The sequence below is a fragment of the Mastacembelus armatus genome, chromosome 9, assembly GCF_900324485.2.
Source record: "Mastacembelus armatus chromosome 9, fMasArm1.2, whole genome shotgun sequence".
NCBI classification, from domain to species: domain Eukaryota; kingdom Metazoa; phylum Chordata; class Actinopteri; order Synbranchiformes; family Mastacembelidae; genus Mastacembelus; species Mastacembelus armatus.
Window position 1 is genome coordinate 11703700 of NC_046641.1, and position 27256 is coordinate 11730955.

At 39.3% G+C, this 27256-nt stretch overlaps 2 protein-coding genes and 2 pseudogenes across 2 annotated transcripts; all 4 read right to left on the minus strand.

The window, feature by feature from the left end:
* Positions 1-2625: 2625 nt before the first annotated feature.
* LOC113138558 (arrestin domain-containing protein 3-like) lies at positions 2626-5935 on the minus strand. The gene is made up of 6 exons (XM_026321097.1): positions 5613-5935; positions 5423-5483; positions 5186-5333; positions 4988-5084; positions 4023-4279; positions 2626-2880 (listed from the first exon to the last, which is right to left on the minus strand). Exons 1-6 carry the CDS (start codon positions 5866-5868, stop codon positions 2626-2628), a joined length of 1074 nt encoding a protein of 357 aa, XP_026176882.1. The 5' UTR covers positions 5869-5935.
* A 711-nt stretch (positions 5936-6646) lies between these two features.
* On the minus strand, positions 6647-10612 carry LOC113139429 (arrestin domain-containing protein 3-like; annotated as a pseudogene).
* Positions 10613-16698: 6086 nt separating this feature from the next.
* Positions 16699-19938, minus strand: LOC113138559 (arrestin domain-containing protein 3-like; annotated as a pseudogene).
* A 776-nt stretch (positions 19939-20714) lies between these two features.
* LOC113139430 (arrestin domain-containing protein 3) lies at positions 20715-24497 on the minus strand. Its single transcript, XM_026322628.1, has 7 exons — positions 24174-24497; positions 23842-23886; positions 23551-23611; positions 23132-23282; positions 22654-22750; positions 22247-22503; positions 20715-21487 (listed from the first exon to the last, which is right to left on the minus strand). The coding sequence occupies exons 1-7, from the start codon at positions 24433-24435 to the stop codon at positions 21224-21226; spliced, it is 1137 nt and encodes a 378-aa protein (XP_026178413.1). The 5' UTR covers positions 24436-24497; the 3' UTR covers positions 20715-21223.
* Positions 24498-27256: the final 2759 nt, after the last annotated feature.

The window sequence follows — 27256 nt, forward strand, 5'->3', positions numbered from 1 at the left end:
TCTTAGCTTGGTCATTCTCCACCACTTGTACTTATGGATCTTTGCTGTTTCATCTCAGATGGTGGCTCTGAAGCTCACCAATGCAGAGCACAAATTCTGAGTATGGGTCACCATACTTGGCCATATAAGTCACTTTCACTTTCACTTTCAGTCCTCGGCCTCCTTCCTTCCTCTTAGTGTACAGTCTTAGGATGCTGGATTTGGGGTGAAACCCTCCCTGCATTGTGAGGAGCTTCCTTGTCTTGACATTGGTGTCCTCTATCTCCTCTTTTGGCCAGCTTATTATGTCAGCAGGGTATCTGACAACTGGCAGGGCGGAAGTTCAACTCCTTCAGTCCTGACAACCTTCCCTCTCTTTGTTATCATCTGACCACACTTGTCCAGTCCGAATGACATTCCAATGTCATTGCTGTATATCCTGGTGGTGTGGATCAGTGAGTCGATGTCTCGCTCATTCCTGGCATACAGCTTGATGTCATCCATGTACAGGAGGTGACTGACGGTTGCTCCATTTCGTAGTCAGTATCCGAAGCCAGTCTAGTGATGATCTGGCTGAGAGGGTTCAGGCCTATGCAGAACAGCAGCAGGTCCAGAGACTCTCCTTGGTAGATGCTGCACTTGATAGAAACTTGTGCAATTGGCTTGAGGTTGGCCATTAGGGTTATTTTCCACAGTCCCATTGAATTCCTTATGAAGGTTCTTAGAGTCCTATTGATATTGTACAGCTCCAAGCATTCCAGGATCCATGTGTGAGGCATTGAGTCGTAAACTTTCTTGTAGTCAATCCAGACGGTGCACAGTTTGGTTTGTCTGGTTTTACAGGCTCGATTGACTGCTTTATCTGCCAGTAGTTGATGTTTTGCTCCCCCCGTGTTCTTGCCCATTCCTTTCTGGGCCCCGCTCATGTATTGAGCCATGTGCTTACTCATCTTAGCTGCTATGATGCCTGACAGGAGCTTCCATGTTGTGCAGAGACAGGTTATTGGGTGGTAGTTGGATGGGACTGCTCCCTTTTGGGGGTCCTTCAGGATCAGGACTCTCCTGCCTTCAGTCAGCCATTCAGGGTGAGTCCCATCCATTATCAGCTGATTATTTTGAGCTGCTAGGTGCTCATGTAAGCTTCTTTAGCCAGAAGGTGTGGATCATGTCAGGTCCTGGTGCTGTCCAGTTCTTCATGCTTGAGACCCTTTCTTGGATATCTGGCATTGTGATGGGCGGTTGCTGTGGTCTGCTTTCAGGTCCACCAGCCACTGGGCATTGGTGTTATGTGATGCCTCCTTCTCCCATATGTTTACCCAGTATTGTTCAGTCTCCAGTCACAGTCGTCTAGAGGCATTTGAACTGTATTGGAACTAACTCCACTCCCAAGTAGAGAGAAGCTCTCTCTTTCTCCCTTTCTGTCTGTTCACATGGGCTTTTTCTAGGTGCTCATTACTGACCCGCTTTAATTGAACATTAAGTTAACTTTCACAGATATATGTTATACAGGTTTTTTTTTCTATAGTCAAAATATGAAAGTGGACAGTCTGATTCTTACAATCCTTACCATCAAGTTTTTTATGAATGTGTTGCCAGAGGAAAGGTCACATAGTAACCAAAATCAATGGGATGGTCCTCTGGGGAGCAGGAATTGGATCTGGTGGCTGTACAAGAGGAGGATGGCAATAACAATCAGAATCATCCTCCGGGGAGCTGGGAAATCAAGTATTGAGACTTGCTCCTCTGGAATAAGTTGTTGAATACACTAACAAACTCAACTGCTAACTGCACTCCCACTTTGTCCGCTGACTGCAAAAGATGAATGTGGTGAAATTACAATACGGTAACCTGGGTTTTAAAAATTCATTGGAAAATAAAGGTCAGTATCCTGCTGGGAACCCCTTAGACCATCTGTCTGTCAGAGCTGTGTCTTTCTCTGAACAACCAACTCAAAATTCACAAGTTTGTTGATTCCATAAAAATTGTCTCTTTTTATTTTATTCTAATAAAACAATCTCACAACCCAGCTAGTCGGCCAGCTAGGGAAGCATGTGTTGCCTTGTTTAGCTGAATAACAGGAAAGGCTGTGTCAGCACTGTATCAGAGTTACTTTGACATTGTTGGTGTATTTGCTAACAGGAGTTCACCGGTTACATCTGGTAACATCTGTTGAGTTTTCCAGGTTATGCTGTGGGAAGTAATGATTTGAAACAAACATCAATACGGTTTTCATGTTAAAATAACATTTCAGAACTGTTTTAAAATATATGGTTTTGTTTATATGTAACTTACACAATTTATTAATTGAGTTGCAAATCCTAATTTTCTAATTGAACAATTTGACTCAATAAAAAGTGTATATGTAGTTATTTCCAATGATCTGAATTTATGTGCATTGAAATTAAATCTGTACAACACTTACAATAGTAGAAAACTCAAAGTAGATAAACAAAGTAGTTAAACAGCCTGTCACCTATATTACCCACAAACTGTGGGTAATATAGGTGACAGGCTTCGGGGATATGAGAAATGCATGGACTACATGACCTCTCTGATGCTTTTACATCAATTCTGATGTTCTTTAAAATTGTCCATTATTTGCTAATTTGCAATGCTAAATAAATGACAGTCTTTAAAAAAAAGTTATTAGAATGCAGTCTGTTTGCTAGATTCAGGTAAGGGGGGATACAATGCATTTTCTTCATATGAAGGCGGGGGACCCAGAGGTTGGGATGCTGTTTGTTGTGGTGTGGCGCTCCAGGTCGATTGGTTTGAGTTTCCAACTGTTTGAAATCCAAAAGAAGCAGAGGGAGGTGTTTGTGTTACAGGCCGAGCCTCAGGTAGTATGACTATAGGCAGCTTGATCTTGGGGTCTGAAGCACATTTCACATTCAGACGGATCTGTAAAAAAACAAACAAAAAACAACAACACACACACACACACACACAATGGTGTTTATTTTATTATTTAATTTTATTATTTCTTAGTAAATCTCCAACTTAACGTTGGCATTAATAAAAGTAGAACTTTAGTATCGATCTATTTTAAGTCACTGTTTCTGTGTTTTATTAACTGCATCATTTATTCCTTTGTTTTATCACTAGAGGTCTCCTGTGGTTTACAGTAGGTCTTGTAGTATAGTATGTGTAATTTCCTCTGTTGCATATGTTTATGTAAGATCATTTCAGTAAAGTATTTTAGGCCCTTTCAGTATTTGTTTTTATGATCATTCACTGAGGGAAACACTTATTTCGGCTTTTGGCCTTTTACACGCAGGGGCGTGCTTACCATTAGGCTAAGGTAGGCAGTCGCCTAGGGCCACAAACTACCAGGGCCCCATAATTTATGATTAAGGTATTTTTCATCAATCACTTAAAACTAACTTAGTCTTTACTTGAATCCGCATTCTAAAATTGCATCTGAGTGCCAATTTGTGACACATGCTAAAATGGACTATTCCAAGTGCCGAACGCGACAGTGATTTGCTGCAGCTTGTTTTGAGCGCGTGAGGAGCGGGAGACAGTTACAACGATGAAACAGAGGAGTGTAAATATCACAACCAAAACAATAAATGTGGATAAATAAAGAGATGAAAGCTGTAGGGATACAGAGACAAAAGAGGAGAAAACGAGGAAAGACATTAAAATGATGTGAGGTAAAGGTATGACTAAAAAAGCCCGTGGTTGTGGAGGGCCCCATACCCATGTTCACCTTGGGCCCCCACATTGCTAAGTCCGTCACTGTTTACATGTGTTATATTATGGCAAAAAATATTAACAAAAATCCATAAAAAGGATTTTGTTTGTAATATCTGAATAAAATGTTTATGTGACCAGTAAAAAACATTAAATCACTAAATAAAAGTACATATTCAACATTTTAAACAATGAAAACAATACGGACTAGTCCTACCACCTTGCAATCTTGACTTTTCTGATAAAACAATAACCAAGCATGTGAACAAAAGGAAGTCAAACCCACATTCTATTGTGCAGACTATGTTGTGCAGACCATGTTGTGCAGACTACATTGTGTAGTTTACCTTCAGCCTGTACTCCATCTTGATGATTGCACAGTTTAGGATGGAGGGAGGTAGGTCTCTAGGGATGGTGATCACCTTGGTCACAGTCTCACTGGTAGAGGGTGCAACCGCCTCAGTCTTCTGCTTAAGGATCTCATTTGTCCAAAGTTTCCTGTGTCCCTGGGCAAAGAAACTCCTCTTCTCATACAGTATGAATTTGGGCTTCACTGAACGAGTTGAGTGGTTGCTGATTTTAAGTATGATTTGGAGAGCCTCACCTGTAAAATGGAGGAAAGAAAACTAGTCAGTTCCCCAAGGATGGGGATGATGGTTGCTGATGATAGTTGCTGTTCTGTATGAGGGAAGAGTTCCCTAGAGTTCCGTCTAGTATGAGGGAAGGGTTATTGCACAATACACTCCACAAAATAACAAAAACTGCTAAAAGTTACCAATTCTAATTCCACAAAATGAAAAATTCAACTTGTGAAAGTCACAGCCCATCATCACTTTGCCATGCAGCAGCTCAAATCCCTTAAGATCCCGTTTAATCAGCATTAACGTCATGTAGGTAAAGTGGTTTAGATAAAAAATGAAAGTTAACACATTCCACTAAACTCAAGACTGGAAGTGACCTAGGATGTTATCTTTAATATCCATGGTTGAAAAGAATAAACAGACACAAGTTAAATAAAGAAACATGTTATTAACAAGATTTTCCATCTGTCTGTATGACCGAACACCCTGGTGCTGATACAGTATGGCTTAGGTTTCCCAACACGTCCAGTGCACATTAGTTGCAAATGTTATGATCACATCATGGCCTCATGATGAGAGGAGTACAGTGTTATTAGGGAAGAGATTATATTTTTTGTATTTTTACGCAACCAAGCTTTTGCTCCCAAAAATAAACAAGAAAGGCACGCTTAGTCAGTGAAACAAAACCCTGAGGCAGGTGCAGGATTACCTTCTGAAGAACAGATTATTACCTTGCTCGTAACCCATTTTCTTGGTGTAAACATCCATTGAAATGGTTCCAGAGCCAAAAAGTTTGATCGCTTTATCCTTGCAGCCATACTGAGGGTCCTAAAACAACAGCCCCCAATCTTGGATTATTGCAAATAGATAAGATAGTAGATAGTAGTTGCGCCTTTAGATGAGACAACATTGTTTATATAGTTTCTTACCATAAGTCCAGGAATATCCATGTCTGCTTTGGACACAAATGTGAAGTGAGCTTTGGCCTTTTTTGTCAACTTTAGTGATCGTTTAAGTTCTGCCCTAAACTTATGAACAATCTTTCCTACTGAGCTTTTGAAAGACGATGGGAGTTTTCTGTGAAGTACATTCATACAATATGTGAATGACTTAAAAATAGTCAAAACATCCATCTCCTTAAAAACAAATAAGCAAAGAATAGGCACCTGTCAGGGATCTTGAAGGAAAAAGGAAATATGTGTCGTCCTTTAGCAATAACTTCAGTGCCTGGGAAATAAAATCACTCATTAGAAGTCTAAAGCATCTTATCTTTAAAACAGCATGTATTGATATTTTAAAGTAAAAGTCACATCACATGTGTCACATATCTATTATTGTATTAAATGAATACATTACCATCTTGTCTTGCTTCTCTCAAAATATGATGTTGGACACTATAATATTTCTCATCAGCCCAGTAAACATGATGATTGTCCCCGTACTGTTCCTGCCAGCAAACCCGAGCTTTTCCTGTTGCTATTAAAACAAGCGACTGGATTCTCGTTTGTTTTGAAACCTCCACAATGATTCGTCCGTTTATGGTATCTCCATTTGTGAAGGTGTTTTTGCTGTTGATGGCATCATATTCAATTGAGAAATGTTTGATTGTCATCTTCTGCAGAAAAATACTGTTAATTCGTTTGTAAAACCAAGAAGAAACACAAGCCTTTTAAACCCTGCACAGCTGCGCCACACTGTTTATACCAGCTATCAAACATACATATCTTGTTGAACCTGTTTTTCTTGTATCATACCTGAGCCTACAGTTGTGAGACAGTCATGTGCAGTGACATGAAAAAAGCATTCAGAGATGCAAACTCACCACAGTTTAATTAAAAATGAAAGACAGGTATAGGTTGGCCATTGTCAAAATAAGGCACTCACTGCTGTTGAGAATGAGCGTGATCTCTTTAACAATTACCTCAGTGGTTAGACAGTATCATCTCTTTTTAATCTATGTAAGTATATGATTGTCACATACTACACTTTCTACGTGTCACAACATGGTTTCCAATGATACACTGTGCATGTGCTGTTTGACATAATGGAATTTCAGTCCAAAGGAGGTCGCAGTGCAATTAGTTTTGATGTCTGAAAAAAAATCACAGTGATTTCCAAAATCTGATTTCCTACCTGATCAGTCAAAGCTAGCCTTATATATTAATGGGGCCAACTTTATGTTTGGGTTCAGCTTGTAAGTCAAGTATGTTCAATCCTTTAAAATATTTTAATTAAAATAGGTCGAGTTGTCTGGAGGCTACAATAAATTAGCTTAACCTGCATTTTGTGTACTTTTCCAGTTTTCCAGTCACAGTCAGGAGTTCATGAGAGGAAAAACTTACTAAAACACTAAAGTCCCCTTCACTCATGTATGAAAGAATGCAGATGAGCAAGTTGAAATACTCAAGTATATTTGTGATCCTTTAACAACATTACTTCATAAGAGCAAATGAGGAAATAGGTCAGTGAAATGTAATGACTATATTCAGTCAGATCACACATCAGTTTTTCACAGATCAACAAAACAGTATTTATATTCCACAACTAATTTTATATATTTGGTTACTTTCTTTGGTCATTTAGAAAAATAGACTTATATAATATCAATAAAACCTGAAACATGTTTTTCCAATGTCACATTGTTATTATGTAATTGTATAAAAGATGTCTAAGCAAAGTGCAGAAATGTACGTCAATGTGTGATTATTTTTTCAGTTGAGCCAAACAATATTTCAATAACAGTACATGTCTCATAAAAATCACCATTAAATTGTAAATAAATAATATACCTCTTTTACTATTACTATTTATAAAAGAAGCTTCACAGTCCATTTCTAAATTGTGCACTCATATTGATAAAACTCATACTCCTGGTTGCTGAAAAGTATGTTCAGTCCTATTACTGATATTTAGTGTCAAAATCGGTCAAAGGAGGGTACACTCCATGTGCTCCATACGGAGGAGGGGGATCAGAAGGCTGGGGTGCTGCTGGTGGCTGCGGTGGTCCAATGCCCCAGGTGGGCAGGTTTGGGTTAGCAGATGGCTCAAATCCAAATCCAAAAGCAGGAGGTGATGGTGCCATAGCAGCAACCCCAGAGGCCGGCAGGATGACTATGGGAAATTTGACCTCCGGGTCTGAAGCATATTTGACATCAAGATAGACCTGTGGACAAAAGTTTTATTGTTTCTTTATATTTCCAGATATTGTTGTAGTAATGTGAGCACTTTAAGTTTAAGTGTAAAGATGGCCAAGCCTGATCATCAGGAACTACTGGTGGTTGTTTTCAAATTATCCCTGCCCTTCCAGTTTCTGATTGGCTGAAGCCTGATCAAACTGATCCAGGTAATTAAAGTTGGGTGGAGCAGGGATTGTTGGAAAACAAGCAGGGCAATAGTTCTCAGGAACCAGGCTTTGCCACCCCTGGTGTAAATATTTGACAGTAGTTGATTTTGTACACATGCATCCTATAATACGTCTGACAACATGCACCTGCTTCTATAAGCTTTTATTTTTCAATTATTTTCAATTCTTACTTTGACAAACTTCTCTGTCAAACATAAAATTAATGCTGGGTGTGGAGTTAGAGTGTCATTTACCTAAAAATTATAATTATTACTGGATTCATCACTTTAATCACAGTGTGAGTGCTTTTGATTCCCATTATTTTTAATCAAATGACTGAAGAATCTATGGAAATCTTGACTTAAAAGTTTTGCATATTGTCTGTTACAATCATTCACATGCTCTGGGCATAACCAGCTCCTGTTAGCCAGCACTGTGAGAGTGACCGGTGAGCACTGTGGTAAATCCTATACTGCTAAGTAAAAAAATAATAAACTTCTATAGAAATTAACACATGATAGTTTGTGTGTACAGTCACACGTCTCTGTAGCCAGTCTCCTGGTCACAGAGCTGCTTACCCTGAGTCTGTACTCTGCTTTGATGATGCTGCAGTTGAGGATTGAGGGCTCCACATCATGGGGTATGGTGAGGACCCTTGTGACGTTTTCACTAGCAGAAGGCTGGATGGGCTCTCCCACCTCTTTAAGGAGGTCTTTAGTACTGAGCTTTCTCTTCCCGTTTGCAAAAAAGCTGTGTTTTCTGTACACACAGTACTTGGGCCTGATCTCACGAGATGACTTGTTCTGAATGAAGGCCATGACTTTCAGTCCTTCTCCTGTGTCACAGAGACCATAAAAAATTAATGCAAATGTTTATTAGACACTAATAAGAGACAGGAACCACAACTGACCCATTTTATGACCGTAAAACCAGAAAGAAACAACAAGAAAACTGGTCTAAGACTTTTATTTTGAGGGTTCTCACCTTGGAAGAAACCTGCTTTTTCAAGATTCACATCCATGGCTACTGCTCCTGAGGAGAACATTTTCATTTTCTTATCCTTATGCTCATGCTGTGGTGCCTGAAAGAAGATCCGACTCATTAATGCAGCACACTAAAACAACAACAGAGAAAGAAAACACTTTAACAGAGCTAATTCAACAGGAGTACTGCTAAAATGACTATTAGATAATATCTCTACCAAAGACTCAAATAATCATATTAGGCAGATCAATTCTGGTATATGACCAAATCTTTTGTTTGATCAGTATCACAGAGAAGACTGAAATACTGTGTACATTTTTAAAACAAGTGTTTTTATAAGTTGGGTTTGTTTAATACAACATACAACAAACACTGATTGATGCAGGTAATAAAGAAGTTCTGAGTTTTAGTCACTGCTACCCTGAAGATTTTATTCCCTGTTGTAATGACAGGAATAAAGATGTAATTCAGCACACACCATAAGCCCAGGGTCATGGTTCAGGTCTGCTTTTGAGACAAAGTTGATCTTAGTCGAATCTTTCTTGGAAATCCTCATTGATCTGCTCAGCTTGGTTTCTAGCGTGTACACGATTTTACCGACGGAACCAGCAAAGGATGACGGTGCATTCCTAAAACAAAAACCAGATGATCAGAAGACCAGAACATTTGTCTGGACACTGTTTTATACACTGTACGTACAAAGAAAGCAGGCAAGAACTAGATCTACAAATTTCTCAATGATTTAATTAAATCTACTCTAACCAGAGATTTATCTGTGGAGACATTTCTGAAGATAAGATGCAAGCACCACATTTTGGTTGTGTAAAAGAGTCTGGTGAAGCTATCCATCTATCTGATCTATCTCATTATGGAAGCATTAAAACAATGATTACTTACTGGAAAGGCATCTGAAATGTGAACGGATAAACATGGATTCCTGGAGCAACAACACTGCTGTCTGAAAAGCAACAAGAGAATGTTATTAATGTACTAGTGATCAAGATGTTCAGACATCTCTTCATTCTACAACTGAGGGCTGGGATCACGGCTATGAAACAACAGAGTGGGTGGTCAGTATGGTCTTGGCACCTGATGATCAATTATTTGGTGACTGAAGTAAAACCACATTACAGGCCCCTTTCAACATGGTTTTATAAAAAGACAAGGATGAACTGCAAAATACGTACATGTTTCTCCATTCTGGTTTCTCAAAAGTCCTTGTTGGTCATCTCCTGAGGGAAAAGCACACGTGCATGTATGGCTTACCAAAAACATCATGTTATCATTTAGGCCTATAGAAATAAAATATCACTTTTTATTAATAATCTACAGATCATCCTTGAAACTGAGACAATTTAGCCTTATTGCCTGACAAATAAAATGTCAGTTATCAAAATAAATGCAGATTCATTTTCTGACTATCCCTCATCAGTTCACTGATGGATCCTTCCAGTTCAGATCACTGCACTTAAAAAAAATCTTCACCTGGAGTTTTGCACCATTATATAAGATTATATCCTTCTTATGTTAATATTTCCATTTCTCTGTGTAATATAAAAGTCTGTAAATAGTGCGCCACCTAGGTTCAACAATCAGCAGCTGAATGAGATGCGACACAGGAGTCGAGTCACGCAAAGTCTTTTTATAACTTTAATTTTCAACTTAAAGGTCTGTTCAGATCACAGTTTAAACAATGAATCTGAAAGGACACTTACCTCTCTGATTTTGGTCTTGAACAAAGTAATGTTTTACAGCTGAAGCTGTGTTTTACAGCTTTTAGGCTGAAGTACTTTTCCTTGGCGTGGTAAACAACAGTAGTTTTCCCGTACCGCTCGGTCCACAACACATCGGCTTTCCCCTTGAATTTCACTAACAGGTTCTCTATTTGGCAGTCTTTGGCCAGTTCTAGAGTAACCTGACCTGAAATCCAGTCGCCATTTGTAAAAGTGTTTGTCTCGTTAATAGGGTTATAGCTGATTTTCAGGCTCTTCACGGTGGTCAACATAATGAGCAATAAACCAGGATCTTAGCCGAGAGACAAAACTGAGAAAGGAGCTCTCAAACTCGCTGCTATCCGAAGAGGTGTGTCTCAGACAAAAGGAGGAACCAGGTATTTCCTCATGTTTGCCTCCTCCCCTTGAGTTGCCCTCTCATAATAAATCACTTCTCCCTTGTTTCCCGGGCTCAAAAACAATGTAATGGTTTTTAATATTTGAATGCGGTCTGTATTCCTAAACCAACCTGCTAAAAGCCAGATCTATATTAAATGACATGAAATCCTAATCCAAATGATACAAATGTTCAAAGGCATTATAATTTAATGACTTTTGATCACGTGAACAAAGTTGGCCAAACGATGCAGTGGAGGATTTAATGTGCTGAAGCCTGATACCTGACACCTGACAGCTTAGCCTGGTCTTCTGGGCCATACTGTTCAAATCTGTCAGTAAGATGATATTGGCATATTGTCATAAGACAGTTATATGTCTGTCCTCACACTGTTCACTTCATGTCATATTTCATAATGATTAGAAATGAGTTTATTGATCCATCACTGGTAGCTTAATTCCACAGCATGTTGTACTGTCTGACTTTACATATTATGTTATTCTCAACAGTGACACTTACACGCAAAATAAAAACTATTTCTCATGGTTCACCTCCTACCTATCTGACCGCACCCAGTCCGTCCATCTCCAGAACTTCCACTCCCAGCCCTCTACTGTCAGTTGTGGCGTGCCTCAGGGCTCTGTCCTGGGGCCCCTCTCTTTATTATTTATCTCCTTCCTCTCGGAATATCCTTAGGCAACATAACATCAATTTCCACTGTTATGCAGACGACACCCAGCTCTACCTCTCTGCTGCTCCATCTTCTACCCTCCCCCCTCCCTCCCTCCTTACCTGCTTACATAATATCAAATCCTGGTTCACCCATAACTTTTTGAAACTCAACCCTGACAAAACTGAAATTCTCCTCGTGGGCACCAGATCCACCCTTTCTAAAACCAGCACCTTCTCCATTCAAATTGACAACAATACTGTCCCCCCCTCCCCTCAAGTTAAAAGCCTGGGTGTCATCCTAGACGGTACTCTCTCCTTCACTCAGCATATCAATACCACTACCCGGTCGGCCTACTCCCATCTCCGTAACATAAACCGCATCCGTTCCTCACTCACCACCGATAGCACGGCAATACTCATTAACGCCTTTGTCACCTCTCGTTTGGATTACTGTAACTCACTCCTCACTGGTCTACCTCTCAAATCACTTCGCAAACTTCAACTTGTCCAGAACTATGCTGCCCGCATCATCACCAGAACTCCATCCTCACATCATATCACCCCTGTCCTTAAACAACTTCACTGGCTCCCTGTGTCCTTCCGTATAAACTATAAAATCCTCCTTCTCACCTACAAAGCCCTCCACTCTATTGCCCCACCATACATCACTGATCTACTTCACATCTATTCTCCGCTTCGTACTCTCCGCTCCTCCAGTTCCACTCTCCTCTGCACCCCTACAGTGCGCCTGGCCACCATGGGCGCTAGATCCTTCAGCCACACTGCGCCCCGCCTTTGGAACATTCTCCCTCATCGCATCCGGTCGTCTCCGGACTTATCAACTTTTAAATCATCACTCAAAACATATCTGTTCCGTATAGCGTTTTCCACCTAACTCTCTTAACTTCTCAAAGCAGCCCGTGATGTCCTACCACCCTCTGCCTATTTCATATTGTCTCATACTGTTTCATATTTGTTGTTCTGTCATCTGGGTTTCTGTATTTCAATTTACTTTTACTGTACTTCGCCCACTTCCTAGATAATCCACGCTTTTGCCTTTACATTCTCTCCCGCCGTTTATGTATTCTTGTTACTGTTGTTTTAATGCACTCTATGTATATCATGCTGTATGCTTCCTTTTCTATCTGTAAGGTGACCTTGAGACTTTGAAAGGCGCCATGAAATAAAATGTATTATTATTATTATTATAATATATAAAAAAACAAAAAACATTTCCTTCTCCCCCCTACGGGTAGCGTGTGCGTGTGTATGTCTTCCTCAGTCTCGGGTCCTCTACCAGAGGCCTGGGAGTTTGAGGATTCTTCACAGTACTGGTCACAGTACTTTTTCTGCTCCCATGCTCAGCAACTTCTGGCAGATATTGCACTTGGACTTCCCTGATGTTGGCTGAGTGAAATACTGCCATACTGGGTTAAATTTCTTTTCAGTCATCAGACTATAATTATAAAAAAAAACTAAACAAGATTTGTCATTTTAAACTCACCTTTTCTATAATTACATTATTCCATGCACATCACAATCCTAATATGTTTTGGAAAAAAACAGGATTGATTTATTGCAGGGTACCTGTCATGATCCTTATGTTTGTTGACAGACACTGCTATAATTCAAAGGGCCATAGTCTAAGAATATGCGTAAACAAATCATATGTGTAACAAGTCATTTGCATGTGAAAGTACAAACGCGCGCAGTTCAGACAAAACTTCTGGCTAAAACGTGCACATTAACTTCCTCAATAAAAGTGTATTTTTTGGTGGGAACATCATGCCCGTGTTGCGTGTGTCGGACGCACAGACACATTTATTGGGGAACGTCATCCTACGTGTTTTTCACGAGAATATTCGTCTGAATTTCACGGGTTTCTACTTTCACATTTGTTGCACACATGACGGTCAGCGTCAATTCTAATACGCTACAATGTAATTACGTGTTGGAAACGAATGGTTTTCAACGGCCATCATTAGCTGAAGCCGTGTGTGTGCGACTATAATAATTTAGCCGCTGGGCTTGTTAGCATGTTTTGGTACCCGTGCCTACAGCCTAAACTACAGCTCGCTAACAATACAGACCAGACGATCGCTCTCCAAAAGTAGCTTCATATTCAACCAACGAAATGTATAAGGCTAAATTAAAAATGAAAGATAAGTACTTTCTTACCGTTTTTGGACGCTTTTCAGCTCACTAAACAACCTGCTTGTCGCAACACGTCTTCAGGTGTTCCACAACAACGCTTAACTGGTCGCAGATGTGCCTGCCTATAAATCGGCCAAATTTGCAGTGAAATCGGCCAATGCCGATTAATTAAAATGTGTAAAAAATCGGCCGATTAATCGGCTCTGCCGATAGATCGGTCAACCTCTACTTCAGAGTATCTTAGCTGTTCCGGGCACTGCACTCTTCTGAACCGAGAGCCCTGATGCTGTTACTGGGATCTGTTAGAGCCACTCTCCCAGTTTGGGGGTCACAGCCCCGTGGGTGCTGATTACCACAGGGACCACTGTTGCCTTCACCTGCCACATCTTTTCTAGCTCTGCATTCAGCCCTTGGTATTTCTCAAGCTTCTCATGTTCCTTCTTTCTGATGTTGCTGTCACTTGGGATTGCCTCCTTCTGCTGTTTGTCCACCACTGCTATGTCTGGTTGGTTAGCCATCACCTGTTGTCAGTCTGTATCTGGAAGCCCCACAGGATCTTAGCTTGGTCATTCTCCACCACTTGTACTTATGGATCTTTGCTGTTTCATCTCAGATGGTGGCTCTGAAGCTCACCAATGCAGAGCACAAATTCTGAGTATGGGTCACCATACTTGGCCATATAAGTCACTTTCACTTTCACTTTCAGTCCTCGGCCTCCTTCCTTCCTCTTAGTGTACAGTCTTAGGATGCTGGATTTGGGGTGAAACCCTCCCTGCATTGTGAGGAGCTTCCTTGTCTTGACATTGGTGTCCTCTATCTCCTCTTTTGGCCAGCTTATTATGTCAGCAGGGTATCTGACAACTGGCAGGGCGGAAGTTCAACTCCTTCAGTCCTGACAACCTTCCCTCTCTTTGTTATCATCTGACCACACTTGTCCAGTCCGAATGACATTCCAATGTCATTGCTGTATATCCTGGTGGTGTGGATCAGTGAGTCGATGTCTCGCTCATTCCTGGCATACAGCTTGATGTCATCCATGTACAGGAGGTGACTGACGGTTGCTCCATTTCGTAGTCAGTATCCGAAGCCAGTCTAGTGATGATCTGGCTGAGAGGGTTCAGGCCTATGCAGAACAGCAGCAGGTCCAGAGACTCTCCTTGGTAGATGCTGCACTTGATAGAAACTTGTGCAATTGGCTTGAGGTTGGCCATTAGGGTTATTTTCCACAGTCCCATTGAATTCCTTATGAAGGTTCTTAGAGTCCTATTGATATTGTACAGCTCCAAGCATTCCAGGATCCATGTGTGAGGCATTGAGTCGTAAACTTTCTTGTAGTCAATCCAGACGGTGCACAGTTTGGTTTGTCTGGTTTTACAGGCTCGATTGACTGCTTTATCTGCCAGTAGTTGATGTTTTGCTCCCCCCGTGTTCTTGCCCATTCCTTTCTGGGCCCCGCTCATGTATTGAGCCATGTGCTTACTCATCTTAGCTGCTATGATGCCTGACAGGAGCTTCCATGTTGTGCAGAGACAGGTTATTGGGTGGTAGTTGGATGGGACTGCTCCCTTTTGGGGGTCCTTCAGGATCAGGACTCTCCTGCCTTCAGTCAGCCATTCAGGGTGAGTCCCATCCATTATCAGCTGATTATTTTGAGCTGCTAGGTGCTCATGTAAGCTTCTTTAGCCAGAAGGTGTGGATCATGTCAGGTCCTGGTGCTGTCCAGTTCTTCATGCTTGAGACCCTTTCTTGGATATCTGGCATTGTGATGGGCGGTTGCTGTGGTCTGCTTTCAGGTCCACCAGCCACTGGGCATTGGTGTTATGTGATGCCTCCTTCTCCCATATGTTTACCCAGTATTGTTCAGTCTCCAGTCACAGTCGTCTAGAGGCATTTGAACTGTATTGGAACTAACTCCACTCCCAAGTAGAGAGAAGCTCTCTCTTTCTCCCTTTCTGTCTGTTCACATGGGCTTTTTCTAGGTGCTCATTACTGACCCGCTTTAATTGAACATTAAGTTAACTTTCACAGATATATGTTATACAGGTTTTTTTTTCTATAGTCAAAATATGAAAGTGGACAGTCTGATTCTTACAATCCTTACCATCAAGTTTTTTATGAATGTGTTGCCAGAGGAAAGGTCACATAGTAACCAAAATCAATGGGATGGTCCTCTGGGGAGCAGGAATTGGATCTGGTGGCTGTACAAGAGGAGGATGGCAATAACAATCAGAATCATCCTCCGGGGAGCTGGGAAATCAAGTATTGAGACTTGCTCCTCTGGAATAAGTTGTTGAATACACTAACAAACTCAACTGCTAACTGCACTCCCACTTTGTCCGCTGACTGCAAAAGATGAATGTGGTGAAATTACAATACGGTAACCTGGGTTTTAAAAATTCATTGGAAAATAAAGGTCAGTATCCTGCTGGGAACCCCTTAGACCATCTGTCTGTCAGAGCTGTGTCTTTCTCTGAACAACCAACTCAAAATTCACAAGTTTGTTGATTCCATAAAAATTGTCTCTTTTTATTTTATTCTAATAAAACAATCTCACAACCCAGCTAGTCGGCCAGCTAGGGAAGCATGTGTTGCCTTGTTTAGCTGAATAACAGGAAAGGCTGTGTCAGCACTGTATCAGAGTTACTTTGACATTGTTGGTGTATTTGCTAACAGGAGTTCACCGGTTACATCTGGTAACATCTGTTGAGTTTTCCAGGTTATGCTGTGGGAAGTAATGATTTGAAACAAACATCAATACGGTTTTCATGTTAAAATAACATTTCAGAACTGTTTTAAAATATATGGTTTTGTTTATATGTAACTTACACAATTTATTAATTGAGTTGCAAATCCTAATTTTCTAATTGAACAATTTGACTCAATAAAAAGTGTATATGTAGTTATTTCCAATGATCTGAATTTATGTGCATTGAAATTAAATCTGTACAACACTTACAATAGTAGAAAACTCAAAGTAGATAAACAAAGTAGTTAAACAGCCTGTCACCTATATTACCCACAAACTGTGGGTAATATAGGTGACAGGCTTCGGGGATATGAGAAATGCATGGACTACATGACCTCTCTGATGCTTTTACATCAATTCTGATGTTCTTTAAAATTGTCCATTATTTGCTAATTTGCAATGCTAAATAAATGACAGTCTTTAAAAAAAAGTTATTAGAATGCAGTCTGTTTGCTAGATTCAGGTAAGGGGGGATACAATGCATTTTCTTCATATGAAGGCGGGGGACCCAGAGGTTGGGATGCTGTTTGTTGTGGTGTGGCGCTCCAGGTCGATTGGTTTGAGTTTCCAACTGTTTGAAATCCAAAAGAAGCAGAGGGAGGTGTTTGTGTTACAGGCCGAGCCTCAGGTAGTATGACTATAGGCAGCTTGATCTTGGGGTCTGAAGCACATTTCACATTCAGACGGATCTGTAAAAAAACAAACAAAAAACAACAACACACACACACACACACACAATGGTGTTTATTTTATTATTTAATTTTATTATTTCTTAGTAAATCTCCAACTTAACGTTGGCATTAATAAAAGTAGAACTTTAGTATCGATCTATTTTAAGTCACTGTTTCTGTGTTTTATTAACTGCATCATTTATTCCTTTGTTTTATCACTAGAGGTCTCCTGTGGTTTACAGTAGGTCTTGTAGTATAGTATGTGTAATTTCCTCTGTTGCATATGTTTATGTAAGATCATTTCAGTAAAGTATTTTAGGCCCTTTCAGTATTTGTTTTTATGATCATTCACTGAGGGAAACACTTATTTCGGCTTTTGGCCTTTTACACGCAGGGGCGTGCTTACCATTAGGCTAAGGTAGGCAGTCGCCTAGGGCCACAAACTACCAGGGCCCCATAATTTATGATTAAGGTATTTTTCATCAATCACTTAAAACTAACTTAGTCTTTACTTGAATCCGCATTCTAAAATTGCATCTGAGTGCCAATTTGTGACACATGCTAAAATGGACTATTCCAAGTGCCGAACGCGACAGTGATTTGCTGCAGCTTGTTTTGAGCGCGTGAGGAGCGGGAGACAGTTACAACGATGAAACAGAGGAGTGTAAATATCACAACCAAAACAATAAATGTGGATAAATAAAGAGATGAAAGCTGTAGGGATACAGAGACAAAAGAGGAGAAAACGAGGAAAGACATTAAAATGATGTGAGGTAAAGGTATGACTAAAAAAGCCCGTGGTTGTGGAGGGCCCCATACCCATGTTCACCTTGGGCCCCCACATTGCTAAGTCCGTCACTGTTTACATGTGTTATATTATGGCAAAAAATATTAACAAAAATCCATAAAAAGGATTTTGTTTGTAATATCTGAATAAAATGTTTATGTGACCAGTAAAAAACATTAAATCACTAAATAAAAGTACATATTCAACATTTTAAACAATGAAAACAATACGGACTAGTCCTACCACCTTGCAATCTTGACTTTTCTGATAAAACAATAACCAAGCATGTGAACAAAGGAAGTCAAACCCACATTCTATTGTGCAGACTATGTTGTGCAGACCATGTTGTGCAGACTACATTGTGTAGTTTACCTTCAGCCTGTACTCCATCTTGATGATTGCACAGTTTAGGATGGAGGGAGGTAGGTCTCTAGGGATGGTGATCACCTTGGTCACAGTCTCACTGGTAGAGGGTGCAACCGCCTCAGTCTTCTGCTTAAGGATCTCATTTGTCCAAAGTTTCCTGTGTCCCTGGGCAAAGAAACTCCTCTTCTCATACAGTATGAATTTGGGCTTCACTGAACGAGTTGAGTGGTTGCTGATTTTAAGTATGATTTGGAGAGCCTCACCTGTAAAATGGAGGAAAGAAAACTAGTCAGTTCCCCAAGGATGGGGATGATGGTTGCTGATGATAGTTGCTGTTCTGTATGAGGGAAGAGTTCCCTAGAGTTCCGTCTAGTATGAGGGAAGGGTTATTGCACAATACACTCCACAAAATAACAAAAACTGCTAAAAGTTACCAATTCTAATTCCACAAAATGAAAATTCAACTTGTGAAAGTCACAGCCCATCATCACTTTGCCATGCAGCAGCTCAAATCCCTTAAGATCCCGTTTAATCAGCATTAACGTCATGTAGGTAAAGTGGTTTAGATAAAAAATGAAAGTTAACACATTCCACTAAACTCAAGACTGGAAGTGACCTAGGATGTTATCTTTAATATCCATGGTTGAAAAGAATAAACAGACACAAGTTAAATAAAGAAACATGTTATTAACAAGATTTTCCATCTGTCTGTATGACCGAACACCCTGGTGCTGATACAGTATGGCTTAGGTTTCCCAACACGTCCAGTGCACATTAGTTGCAAATGTTATGATCACATCATGGCCTCATGATGAGAGGAGTACAGTGTTATTAGGGAAGAGATTATATTTTTTGTATTTTTACGCAACCAAGCTTTTGCTCCCAAAAATAAACAAGAAAGGCACGCTTAGTCAGTGAAACAAAACCCTGAGGCAGGTGCAGGATTACCTTCTGAAGAACAGATTATTACCTTGCTCGTAACCCATTTTCTTGGTGTAAACATCCATTGAAATGGTTCCAGAGCCAAAAAGTTTGATCGCTTTATCCTTGCAGCCATACTGAGGGTCCTAAAACAACAGCCCCCAATCTTGGATTATTGCAAATAGATAAGATAGTAGATAGTAGTTGCGCCTTTAGATGAGACAACATTGTTTATATAGTTTCTTACCATAAGTCCAGGAATATCCATGTCTGCTTTGGACACAAATGTGAAGTGAGCTTTGGCCTTTTTGTCAACTTTAGTGATCGTTTAAGTTCTGCCCTAAACTTATGAACAATCTTTCCTACTGAGCTTTTGAAAGACGATGGGAGTTTTCTGTGAAGTACATTCATACAATATGTGAATGACTTAAAAATAGTCAAAACATCCATCTCCTTAAAAACAAATAAGCAAAGAATAGGCACCTGTCAGGGATCTTGAAGGAAAAAGGAAATATGTGTCGTCCTTTAGCAATAACTTCAGTGCCTGGGAAATAAAATCACTCATTAGAAGTCTAAAGCATCTTATCTTTAAAACAGCATGTATTGATATTTTAAAGTAAAAGTCACATCACATGTGTCACATATCTATTATTGTATTAAATGAATACATTACCATCTTGTCTTGCTTCTCTCAAAATATGATGTTGGACACTATAATATTTCTCATCAGCCCAGTAAACATGATGATTGTCCCCGTACTGTTCCTGCCAGCAAACCCGAGCTTTTCCTGTTGCTATTAAAACAAGCGACTGGATTCTCGTTTGTTTTGAAACCTCCACAATGATTCGTCCGTTTATGGTATCTCCATTTGTGAAGGTGTTTTTGCTGTTGATGGCATCATATTCAATTGAGAAATGTTTGATTGTCATCTTCTGCAGAAAATACTGTTAATTCGTTTGTAAAACCAAGAAGAAACACAAGCCTTTTAAACCCTGCACAGCTGCGCCACACTGTTTATACCAGCTATCAAACATACATATCTTGTTGAACCTGTTTTTCTTGTATCATACCTGAGCCTACAGTTGTGAGACAGTCATGTGCAGTGACATGAAAAAAGCATTCAGAGATGCAAACTCACCACAGTTTAATTAAAAATGAAAGACAGGTATAGGTTGGCCATTGTCAAAATAAGGCACTCACTGCTGTTGAGAATGAGCGTGATCTCTTTAACAATTACCTCAGTGGTTAGACAGTATCATCTCTTTTAATCTATGTAAGTATATGATTGTCACATACTACACTTTCTACGTGTCACAACATGGTTTCCAATGATACACTGTGCATGTGCTGTTTGACATAATGGAATTTCAGTCCAAAGGAGGTCGCAGTGCAATTAGTTTTGATGTCTGAAAAAAAATCACAGTGATTTCCAAAATCTGATTTCCTACCTGATCAGTCAAAGCTAGCCTTATATATTAATGGGGCCAACTTTATGTTTGGGTTCAGCTTGTAAGTCAAGTATGTTCAATCCTTTAAAATATTTTAATTAAAATAGGTCGAGTTGTCTGGAGGCTACAATAAATTAGCTTAACCTGCATTTTGTGTACTTTTCCAGTTTTCCAGTCACAGTCAGGAGTTCATGAGAGGAAAAACTTACTAAAACACTAAAGTCCCCTTCACTCATGTATGAAAGAATGCAGATGAGCAAGTTGAAATACTCAAGTATATTTGTGATCCTTTAACAACATTACTTCATAAGAGCAAATGAGGAAATAGGTCAGTGAAATGTAATGACTATATTCAGTCAGATCACACATCAGTTTTTCACAGATCAACAAAACAGTATTTATATTCCACAACTAATTTTATATATTTGGTTACTTTCTTTGGTCATTTAGAAAAATAGACTTATATAATATCAATAAAACCTGAAACATGTTTTTCCAATGTCACATTGTTATTATGTAATTGTATAAAAGATGTCTAAGCAAAGTGCAGAAATGTACGTCAATGTGTGATTATTTTTTCAGTTGAGCCAAACAATATTTCAATAACAGTACATGTCTCATAAAAATCACCATTAAATTGTAAATAAATAATATACCTCTTTTACTATTACTATTTATAAAAGAAGCTTCACAGTCCATTTCTAAATTGTGCACTCATATTGATAAAACTCATACTCCTGGTTGCTGAAAAGTATGTTCAGTCCTATTACTGATATTTAGTGTCAAAATCGGTCAAAGGAGGGTACACTCCATGTGCTCCATACGGAGGAGGGGGATCAGAAGGCTGGGGTGCTGCTGGTGGCTGCGGTGGTCCAATGCCCCAGGTGGGCAGGTTTGGGTTAGCAGATGGCTCAAATCCAAATCCAAAAGCAGGAGGTGATGGTGCCATAGCAGCAACCCCAGAGGCCGGCAGGATGACTATGGGAAATTTGACCTCCGGGTCTGAAGCATATTTGACATCAAGATAGACCTGTGGACAAAAGTTTTATTGTTTCTTTATATTTCCAGATATTGTTGTAGTAATGTGAGCACTTTAAGTTTAAGTGTAAAGATGGCCAAGCCTGATCATCAGGAACTACTGGTGGTTGTTTTCAAATTATCCCTGCCCTTCCAGTTTCTGATTGGCTGAAGCCTGATCAAACTGATCCAGGTAATTAAAGTTGGGTGGAGCAGGGATTGTTGGAAAACAAGCAGGGCAATAGTTCTCAGGAACCAGGCTTTGCCACCCCTGGTGTAAATATTTGACAGTAGTTGATTTTGTACACATGCATCCTATAATACGTCTGACAACATGCACCTGCTTCTATAAGCTTTTATTTTTTCAATTATTTTCAATTCTTACTTTGACAAACTTCTCTGTCAAACATAAAATTAATGCTGGGTGTGGAGTTAGAGTGTCATTTACCTAAAAATTATAATTATTACTGGATTCATCACTTTAATCACAGTGTGAGTGCTTTTGATTCCCATTATTTTTAATCAAATGACTGAAGAATCTATGGAAATCTTGACTTAAAAGTTTTGCATATTGTCTGTTACAATCATTCACATGCTCTGGGCATAACCAGCTCCTGTTAGCCAGCACTGTGAGAGTGACCGGTGAGCACTGTGGTAAATCCTATACTGCTAAGTAAAAAAATAATAAACTTCTATAGAAATTAACACATGATAGTTTGTGTGTACAGTCACACGTCTCTGTAGCCAGTCTCCTGGTCACAGAGCTGCTTACCCTGAGTCTGTACTCTGCTTTGATGATGCTGCAGTTGAGGATTGAGGGCTCCACATCATGGGGTATGGTGAGGACCCTTGTGACGTTTTCACTAGCAGAAGGCTGGATGGGCTCTCCCACCTCTTTAAGGAGGTCTTTAGTACTGAGCTTTCTCTTCCCGTTTGCAAAAAAGCTGTGTTTTCTGTACACACAGTACTTGGGCCTGATCTCACGAGATGACTTGTTCTGAATGAAGGCCATGACTTTCAGTCCTTCTCCTGTGTCACAGAGACCATAAAAAATTAATGCAAATGTTTATTAGACACTAATAAGAGACAGGAACCACAACTGACCCATTTTATGACCGTAAAACCAGAAAGAAACAAACAAGAAAACTGGTCTAAGACTTTTATTTTGAGGGTTCTCACCTTGGAAGAAACCTGCTTTTTCAAGATTCACATCCATGGCTACTGCTCCTGAGGAGAACATTTTCATTTTCTTATCCTTATGCTCATGCTGTGGTGCCTGAAAGAAGATCCGACTCATTAATGCAGCACACTAAAACAACAACAGAGAAAGAAAACACTTTAACAGAGCTAATTCAACAGGAGTACTGCTAAAATGACTATTAGATAATATCTCTACCAAAGACTCAAATAATCATATTAGGCAGATCAATTCTGGTATATGACCAAATCTTTTGTTTGATCAGTATCACAGAGAAGACTGAAATACTGTGTACATTTTTAAAACAAGTGTTTTTATAAGTTGGGTTTGTTTAATACAACATACAACAAACACTGATTGATGCAGGTAATAAAGAAGTTCTGAGTTTTAGTCACTGCTACCCTGAAGATTTTATTCCCTGTTGTAATGACAGGAATAAAGATGTAATTCAGCACACACCATAAGCCCAGGGTCATGGTTCAGGTCTGCTTTTGAGACAAAGTTGATCTTAGTCGAATCTTTCTTGGAAATCCTCATTGATCTGCTCAGCTTGGTTTCTAGCGTGTACACGATTTTACCGACGGAACCAGCAAAGGATGACGGTGCATTCCTAAAACAAAAACCAGATGATCAGAAGACCAGAACATTTGTCTGGACACTGTTTTATACACTGTACGTACAAAGAAAGCAGGCAAGAACTAGATCTACAAATTTCTCAATGATTTAATTAAATCTACTCTAACCAGAGATTTATCTGTGGAGACATTTCTGAAGATAAGATGCAAGCACCACATTTTGGTTGTGTAAAAGAGTCTGGTGAAGCTATCCATCTATCTGATCTATCTCATTATGGAAGCATTAAAACAATGATTACTTACTGGAAAGGCATCTGAAATGTGAACGGATAAACATGGATTCCTGGAGCAACAACACTGCTGTCTGAAAAAGCAACAAGAGAATGTTATTAATGTACTAGTGATCAAGATGTTCAGACATCTCTTCATTCTACAACTGAGGGCTGGGATCACGGCTATGAAACAACAGAGTGGGTGGTCAGTATGGTCTTGGCACCTGATGATCAATTATTTGGTGACTGAAGTAAAACCACATTACAGGCCCCTTTCAACATGGTTTTATAAAAAGACAAGGATGAACTGCAAAATACGTACATGTTTCTCCATTCTGGTTTCTCAAAAGTCCTTGTTGGTCATCTCCTGAGGGAAAAGCACACGTGCATGTATGGCTTACCAAAAACATCATGTTATCATTTAGGCCTATAGAAATAAAATATCACTGTTGATTAATAACCTAAATATTATTTTGTTTTTAAAAATCTATTCGGAGTGAATCAAAAATGAAAGTAAAGTCTACCAATTCAGAACCTTGAACCAGAGACAATTTAGCCTTATTGCCTGACAAATTACTTAAACTGTCAGTTATCAAAATAAATGCAGATTTTATAACTATTATTTTCAACTTAAAAGTCTGAAAGGACACTTACCTCTCTGATTTTGGTCTTGAACAAAGTAATGTTTTAGGCTGAAGTACTTTTCCTTGGCGTGGTAAACAACAGTAGTTTTCCCGTACCGCTCGGTCCACAACACATCGGCTTTCCCCTTGAATTTCACTAACAGGTTCTCTATTTGGCAGTCTTTGGCCAGTTCTAGAGTAACCTGACCTGAAATCCAGTCGCCATTTGTAAAAGTGTTTGTCTCGTTAATAGGGTTATAGCTGATTTTCAGGCTCTTCACGGTGGTCAACATAATGAGCAATAAACCAGGATCTTAGCCGAGAGACAAACTGAGAAAGGAGCTCTCAAACTCGCTGCTATCCGAAGAGGTGTGTCTCAGACAAAAGGAGGAACCAGGTATTTCCTCATGTTTGCCTCCTCCCCTTGAGTTGCCCTCTCATAATAAATCACTTCTCCCTTGTTTCCCGGGCTCAAAAACAATGTAATGGTTTTTAATATTTGAATGCGGTGGTCAACATAATGCGCAATAAACCAGGATCTTAGCCGACATAGGAGCTCTCAAACCCGCTGTATTTCCTCATGTTTGCCTCCTCCCCTTGATTATGAGTTGCCCTCTCAAAAAGATAAATCACTGTTTCAGAGATTCCCTGTCTCAAAAACTATTTGATGGTTTTTAATAGTTGAATGCGGTCTGTATTCCTAAACCAACACGCTAATGGCCAGGTCTTTATTAAATGACATGAAATCCTAATCAAAAGTGTGAGACTTTGTGGCTCCAGTGTCCTTTAGTTTGTCAATTCTAAATAGCCTGATTCTCTCTATGTCTCTAAGCTACTGTTTGCTAGATCCTCTTTTTCTGGACAATGAATAGACAGGGTCTATATTTGGGTTTCAACCTGGTATAAAGTTATCATAGCTTTTTATATTGGTCCTGTGAGTCTTCTGTTGCCAGACTAATAATGGAGATGGAAAATAGTGGTGGAATACAGTTCAGTACATCTAGAAACTATATCTACAAAACTATATTTTTTATTTCCATCCAACTTTATATGTTTACTCCACTTCATCACTCCATTCCAGAGGCAGATATTGTACTTATTACTCCACTACATCTGTCTGACAGCTGTAGTTAGTAGTTACCATGAGTTATGATTTTTCACCTAGTCCATTTTCCAGTTCAGTGAAAATTTCAAACATATTTAGTAAATTAGGATGCCTTTCTGCAGATGAGCCTATCCACAAGTTATAAAGTATTTAAAAACTACAATAGTAAAGTTCAACATATACAATAATTCAGCAGGAATAGTCATCCAGATACATCATAGGCCTGTATGACATTAAAATTTGTCTCAATGAGAACTTTTACTGTTGCAATACAAGAACTACATTAGCTCGGTCCCTCAGAGGTTGAAAATACTTGCACACTTTTACTTAAGCAGGATATGAATGCAGTATTGTCGCAATTTGGGGTACTTCATCTTCCAGCAATGATGAAAACTACATTTTATTTATGCTTATCAGATTTTGGAAGAAGTGGCTTTGTTAAGGAACTATAAATTATCTTAATCCTATTTAGTACCCATGAAGTAAATATTCCCAAAGTCATATTCATTTCAGGACTCCTCGCTAGTGTTATTGTACAAAGCAACTGAGACGTACGTGACTATCTGAGCAGACAAAATCTGTAGCTGACGTCCACATTCCAGCTCCAAAAAGGCCCTTATCACACAGAACACATGTGAAGCTACATGGCTAAAGATTTCCACTGCTGATTAATACACGATTATGATCAGCATCCAAACCATTGGAAGAATTTTTGATAGATAACAAAGGACAAAGAAAAAAAAAAGCAGACATGTAAGAAAGACAGATCTACTGATCATAAGTATTTCTAAAACATCCCTAACCCCTGCTCCAACTGTTCTTGTAATTGGCTGATTCATCTCAAGTGCTTTTTATGACTATTAAATAGGTAGACTACTCAACATATAACCACAGATGATAAAATTGATGGCCGCTATCTGAAACTAATGCCCCAAGCAATAATCACCTTTTTACCAATCCCTCTTCATTCATCTGCACACAAACGTCAGTTCTAGTAAGTCGGATAACTTGAATTAAATTGAACAGTAATTATGAACACATTCAAATTTACAATAGAAAGCAATGCAAACAGATTTCAATATTTAGAATTGGTACAATTCAGACCGCTATTTATGAAAAACAAAGTGATCATAATACTGACCATAATATAATATCATAATATTTTAATGATCAATCCAGTAATCACAGCAGAAGAAATCCCAGCTCACTTCACTGAGAGCAATGAAAGTGTCACTGACTTGGCATATGAGCAAAAAAAAGAGAGGAAACATTCAAACATAAACTACTGCCAAAGGACTGATCATTTAAAACTTTTGCCTAATAATGTCTTGTGTTTTTATTTGAGGATTTTTTTGATTGACCTTTGAAAGATGTTTTTTACCTGTGTTTTTCTTGACTTTGTTCTGGACAATATAGAAGTTCCTGTATAGAGCAGGAAATAAGGACCTGCTGTGTTCCTTTCAAATCTGTATTTGCATTTTTATGATTTTCAAATTTTCCATCAAAACCAGCCAAGGAGTGGTACATCCCATATGTACCATATAATAGAGATGGCACAGAAAGGCCTGAGGGTGGAAGAAGGCTTTTGTAGAGTGGCTGGTGCCTCCTGGCATGAATCTGCAAGTGCTTCTTATCCATAGGTGAGATAAGCAGACTGCTCAGCCCCCTGTAAAGCAGGCAGGGTGAATATGGGAAAATTTGATCTCAGGGTCTGAAACATACTTAACATAGAGAGAAACCTCTTTTGGAGTATTAGTGTTTATTGTGATGCTCATCAAGCCCTGTTGGCATTAGTCATAAAAGCATGATTTTGGATAGAGCTACACACCCTTTGGTGATGTTGCAGTTTAAGATAAATGTACATTTGGTGCATCTGATGATCCTGGTGACAGAACAATAGTAGGGGAGATGGCTTTGCCCACTTCTTTCAAGAAGTCTGTAGTTTTGGCTGTTCACTTCCCATTTGCAAAATAACTGTACTTCCTGGCCTTCAATAAGATGATTTGTTC

Coding starts and splice junctions, on each gene's coding strand:
- LOC113138558 (XM_026321097.1), bottom strand. CDS start 5,868: ATGACAATCAAACATTTCTCAATTGAATATGATGCCATCAACAGCAAA. Junction 5,484..5,612: donor GAGAGAAGCAAGACAAGATG/GTAATGTATTCA, acceptor TTTATTTCCCAG/GCACTGAAGTTATTGCTAAA. Junction 4,280..4,987: donor GAAAATGGGTTACGAGCAAG/GTAATAATCTGT, acceptor TCCATTTTACAG/GTGAGGCTCTCCAAATCATA.
- LOC113139430 (XM_026322628.1), bottom strand. CDS start 24,435: ATGTTGACCACCGTGAAGAGCCTGAAAATCAGCTATAACCCTATTAAC. Junction 23,887..24,173: donor TCAAGACCAAAATCAGAGAG/GTAAGTGTCCTT, acceptor CTTTTCCCTCAG/GAGATGACCAACAAGGACTT. Junction 23,612..23,841: donor AAACCAGAATGGAGAAACAT/GTACGTATTTTG, acceptor TTGCTTTTTCAG/ACAGCAGTGTTGTTGCTCCA.